The sequence below is a fragment of the Poecilia reticulata genome, unplaced genomic scaffold, assembly GCF_000633615.1.
Source record: "Poecilia reticulata strain Guanapo unplaced genomic scaffold, Guppy_female_1.0+MT scaffold_1091, whole genome shotgun sequence".
Classification (NCBI taxonomy): domain Eukaryota; kingdom Metazoa; phylum Chordata; class Actinopteri; order Cyprinodontiformes; family Poeciliidae; genus Poecilia; species Poecilia reticulata.
In genome coordinates, this window is record NW_007615830.1 from 1 (window position 1) to 4,455 (window position 4,455).

Here is a 4,455-nt window from a genome sequence, read left to right on the forward strand (position 1 = left end):
TTCTGATGAGAGACTTCAGAGTCGATTCAATCACATGTCATCAAACTGAGTACAAGATGGGAGAAAAGTGCTGTGCTATGTGTCCTATTGGTATGTTCCAGTTAGTTATAAATGATGGTTTATTCTGATACAGACTGTTACAGTTGCTTTCATTGCCTGAAGTTTATTCATTATGCAAAGGACCATCCTGCGTTTAAATTGAGAAACTCTTTATTTTCCAACAGGCAAAAGAGTCAAAGCAGACTGTACAGAGTTTGAAAATACGTCCTGTTCATCCTGCACAGATGGGACTTTCATGGACCATCCAAACGGACTAAAGAGATGCACTCCATGTTCTACCTGTGACTCAGGTGCAGTTATGTTGAAACTTCAACTTTGTTTTTTTTTTAAGTTTTGTTTTGTTTGACAAAATTGGTTTCACATCTGCTTCCTCAACGCCACAAACAGTTATATTCTAATATCTGCAGAGTGTTAAAAAAATATTGATGATCTAAAACCTTTATCATTTTATTTTTCAGAAAATAATTCCTCATTCACTCTATGTGGTTGGTCCTTTTCATATTGCTAATTTCAGTTAATGATGTAAATAAACAGAATCAGCAGCATTCATGTCATGATTGGAAGAAGCATCACTCTACACCTGACACAAATTTACTTACAATGCAGAAATATAATTTCTATAGAAATATTAATGATGTTGGACTGCTATTATTTTGAACACAAACATAAATCATGAGAATGATTCTGGTATCTCTGCTGTTTTGTCTCACTTAAAGATGTCTTGAGACATCAGCATCACCATGCTGATGTCAGTTTCCTCCATACATGTGTAATCTGCAGTGGTGGAGAAAGTACTCAAAAAATGTACTTAAGTAAAAGTACAAAAACACAGACAAAAATGTRCTCAAGTAAAAGTAAAACTACCACATTAGCATTTGTACTTAAGTAMAAGTAAAAAAGTACTGGCTTTTAAAAATACTTAAATATTAAAAGTAAAAGTAGCCTACTTGCTGAATGCATTACCTAATCGCTAATATCATTAAGTGTACCGATCGTATTTAATTTTACGAAATGTGCCATTTTAATGAACAATGCCACAGATAAAGCATGTTTTTATTATGTTTACTCTCTTAGATATGTGATTCTATCCATCATAATTTCAGGGATGGAAACATCTTGTCTCCTGTCCAAACATAACATGAACTTCACTTTTTTTGCCACTAGTGGCATTTATTTTTAAAGAAATCCAACAGAAAGGGGATGGAAAGAAGGTGGGTGGGGAGGACAGGCAACCAAGGAGCCAGTAGCAGAGTTGTAGTCAAAACCACCTACCTAAGACCAAGTCAAGACCAACACTCCGCGCTACGTGACACAAAAAAATTAACTTTTACTTATCAAAATTGCTTCTCAAATTGATCTGAAAGATCCACATTCCCATAAAAAACTAGATATTAAATACTTAGAGCTGAAATAAATGTAATTAGTAAAGATCAGTCCACAAGAATCGGATCGTTCCTGAATGTACCAGCGTTGTCCCATATTTGCAACACCTCAGTCAACACCTCCACACAATAATTCAGTGCATGAGTGACAATTTTTTTTCATCGCAGATGCAACATGTGTGTCTCAGTCAGTACAGCTAGTATCATGTCCACAGATCTTACCTTTCTTCAAGCTTTTTAAAGCGACGCTAAAAGTTGGACGAAGTCCCACCGTCTGTGAAAGCGAAGCGCTGCTGATTTTACATGTAGCCATATCAATTTATGCAGCGCTATTATATTACTGATGATTAGACTCGCCCAGAGGAAACCACTGCGCATGTCTGGAGCTTCGCGTGGAGTAAAGGTGGAGGCGCTGGGTGACAACAGACACTAAGTCACGTTATTGCTCGGATTTTACGGCGCCACCTTAAGTCCCTGAACTTCACATTTTAACGGAAAAAAAGAGCAACGCGACTTGGATGTAACGAGTAACGCGACAGTTTTGTAGAAATGTAGTGAAGTAGAAAGTACAGATACTTACTGTAAAATGTAGTGGAGTAAAAGTAGAAAGTATTTGTTATTAAATCTACTTAAGTAAAGTACAGATACACGAAAATTGTACTTAAGTACAGTAACGAAGTACTTGTACTTCCTTACTTCCCACCACTGGTAATCTGTATATGTTCACAGGAGCTGGTCTGAAGGTAAAGCAAGGATGTAAACTAACTACTGACACAGTTTGTGAACCAATGGAGGGATTCTACTGTACAGACTCTCCATCAAAAGGCTGTGTTGTAGCACAGAAACACAGGAGATGTGAACCAGGACAGTTCATCAGCAGGATGGGTTGGTCTGATTCTCTTCAACACATAAATGCTTTTATTTTTAGATGAATTCTGACTTTTGAACATTCGAAAAGAATAAACTGAGTTACATGTTGATCAGAACAGAAAGTCAGATCAGAACCATCTGACTAACTTTAAGCTGATTTGTGTTTATACAGGAACAGCCTCCACAGACACAGAATGCTCTGAATGCATCAGTGGATCATTTTCTAATGGAACAATGTTGTCATGTCAGCCTCACACACAGTAAGATAGTCTCACACAAACAGCATAAACATAGAAGCATGTTTTACCAAAGGATATATCTGGATGCCTGTTGCTGTTATTTCAGGTGTGAAAAAGAAAACCTTCAGCTGATAAAAGCAGGAACAGCTTCAACTGATGCTGAATGTGGAGAAAAAAGTTCCAACACCACAGGAGTTGTGATCGGTGTTCTGGTGGTTTTTTTAGTTGCAGCAACGATTGGCGGTGGTGTTGGTTTCTGGATATATCACAAAAATACAAAACCAAGTGAGATTAATAAATGCAAATTAAAATATTAGCATTCTAAAAAGAATTACTGTTTTAATAATTGTAACATTTCGTTTTTAACAGACAGTTGTACAAACCAACAACAAGGGGTAAGTAGGTTTATAACTGAACTGTAATCTGAATATATATTGATGCCAAAATTTATTTGACCAAATAATTTGTCTTTTCTACATAAAAGAGCAAAGTAGTAGGAGGAGGACAAGAGGAAGTCGCTTTGAATACGGCAGGTAAGAAGAACATTGTTCTTTACTTGAATAATATCAGATAGATAGTTTTTTTCTGGTCATTGTTCTGAAAGACTGAGATTGATTATTTTCTCTAAGGAAAGAAATCAAACTGATCTGACTCTGCTTGAGCTGCTGTTCTGGATGTTTCTGTCAATATCTAATCAGTTTGTTGCCTTTATAAATATTCTCTGTACAGTGCAAGAAACCCCAAACTAAACACCTGGATGACAATGACTGATTGCTGATACGGGATACTGGAAGAAGCAAACTGGATGATGAGCCATTGTTTTTACAGTGATCAGAAAGAGCAGCTACAGTTCTACACTTTGCTTCTTCCAGAGGGTCTGGGCTCCTGGCTGTTGAGAAATGATTGATTTCTGGAGACGTGGACTCTGTTGAAGTTTTCAATTTTACTTAATCACTAACATTTGCGCCAGTTYGATGCTAAGAAGTTTACTAGAAATTATTCTACACTGTAAAAAAAAACATCCGYCACTGATAAGAGAGAAGTGCCAAGCTGAASAARGAGGCTGTTAATGTYAATTMAATTCTTGGAAGTGTGACCAACACAGACTGAACAGCTTTRTTCACTTCCTCYGCTGCAAATTGCTAAAACGAGGGGCAGACTGCAATTCTAAAACARYRAAAAAATCAGCATCGTTGTTCGTRTCTTYTCTTTCTGTTCTCTAATTGGTCCAGTTGAAATTCTACCAGAGACAATCAAAGTGAAGGGAAGAAAGCCCAGACTGTGCAGTAAGGGAGATTTAAATTGAGTGAAATTTCTGAAGTTTCTGTGACTTTAACCCAGAATGGAGATAGATGATGTACAACAAATCATGTCAACTAAAACTCCGTCACTTTATGCAGTTTTATAAGAAACCTAAGTACTCTGAACCTCATCAGTGCTTTTATCTGCCAGTTTTGAGATCACATTAATCAACCTCTGAGGCAGCTGCATTTGTACTGAGATTATTTTACATACAGGGGGATTCTATTTACTAATTAGCAGTAATCAGGTAACTTTTGAAGGCAACTAATTGCACTCAGAGAAAAGGGGACTGAAGACTTTTGCACTTTACTTTTGGTTTTGAAAAACTTTTTTTGAATCATGTATAATTTTCTTTCTACGTCACAGTTGTATGCCACTTTGTGTAGATCTTTCACATTAAATTCCAATAAAATATATTTTATATTTGTGGTTGTAAATGTTACAAAATATGGAAAGGTTCCAGGGATATGAATACTTTTGTAGGCCACTGCAATTAAAAAAAAAACTTCTGCAATGTTACGTTTTAAGAAAGGACTTCCTTCTCATAGCCATTTCTAATTATATTTATTGTAAATGTTAAAGAATTGTCTGTTTTTTAGCAA

General features: G+C 36.2%; 1 protein-coding gene across 1 annotated transcript; it reads left to right on the forward strand.

Annotated features, from left to right (window-relative positions):
- Positions 1-5: 5 nt before the first annotated feature.
- Positions 6-4,276, forward strand: LOC103461335 (tumor necrosis factor receptor superfamily member 5-like; the record flags this gene model as incomplete). The annotated part of the gene is made up of 8 exons (XM_008403644.1): positions 6-90; positions 225-350; positions 2,172-2,327; positions 2,485-2,572; positions 2,658-2,836; positions 2,921-2,946; positions 3,036-3,084; positions 3,281-4,276. Coding segments are annotated over 8 exons (729 nt in total), but the record flags the coding sequence as incomplete, so codon positions are not given.
- Positions 4,277-4,455: the final 179 nt, after the last annotated feature.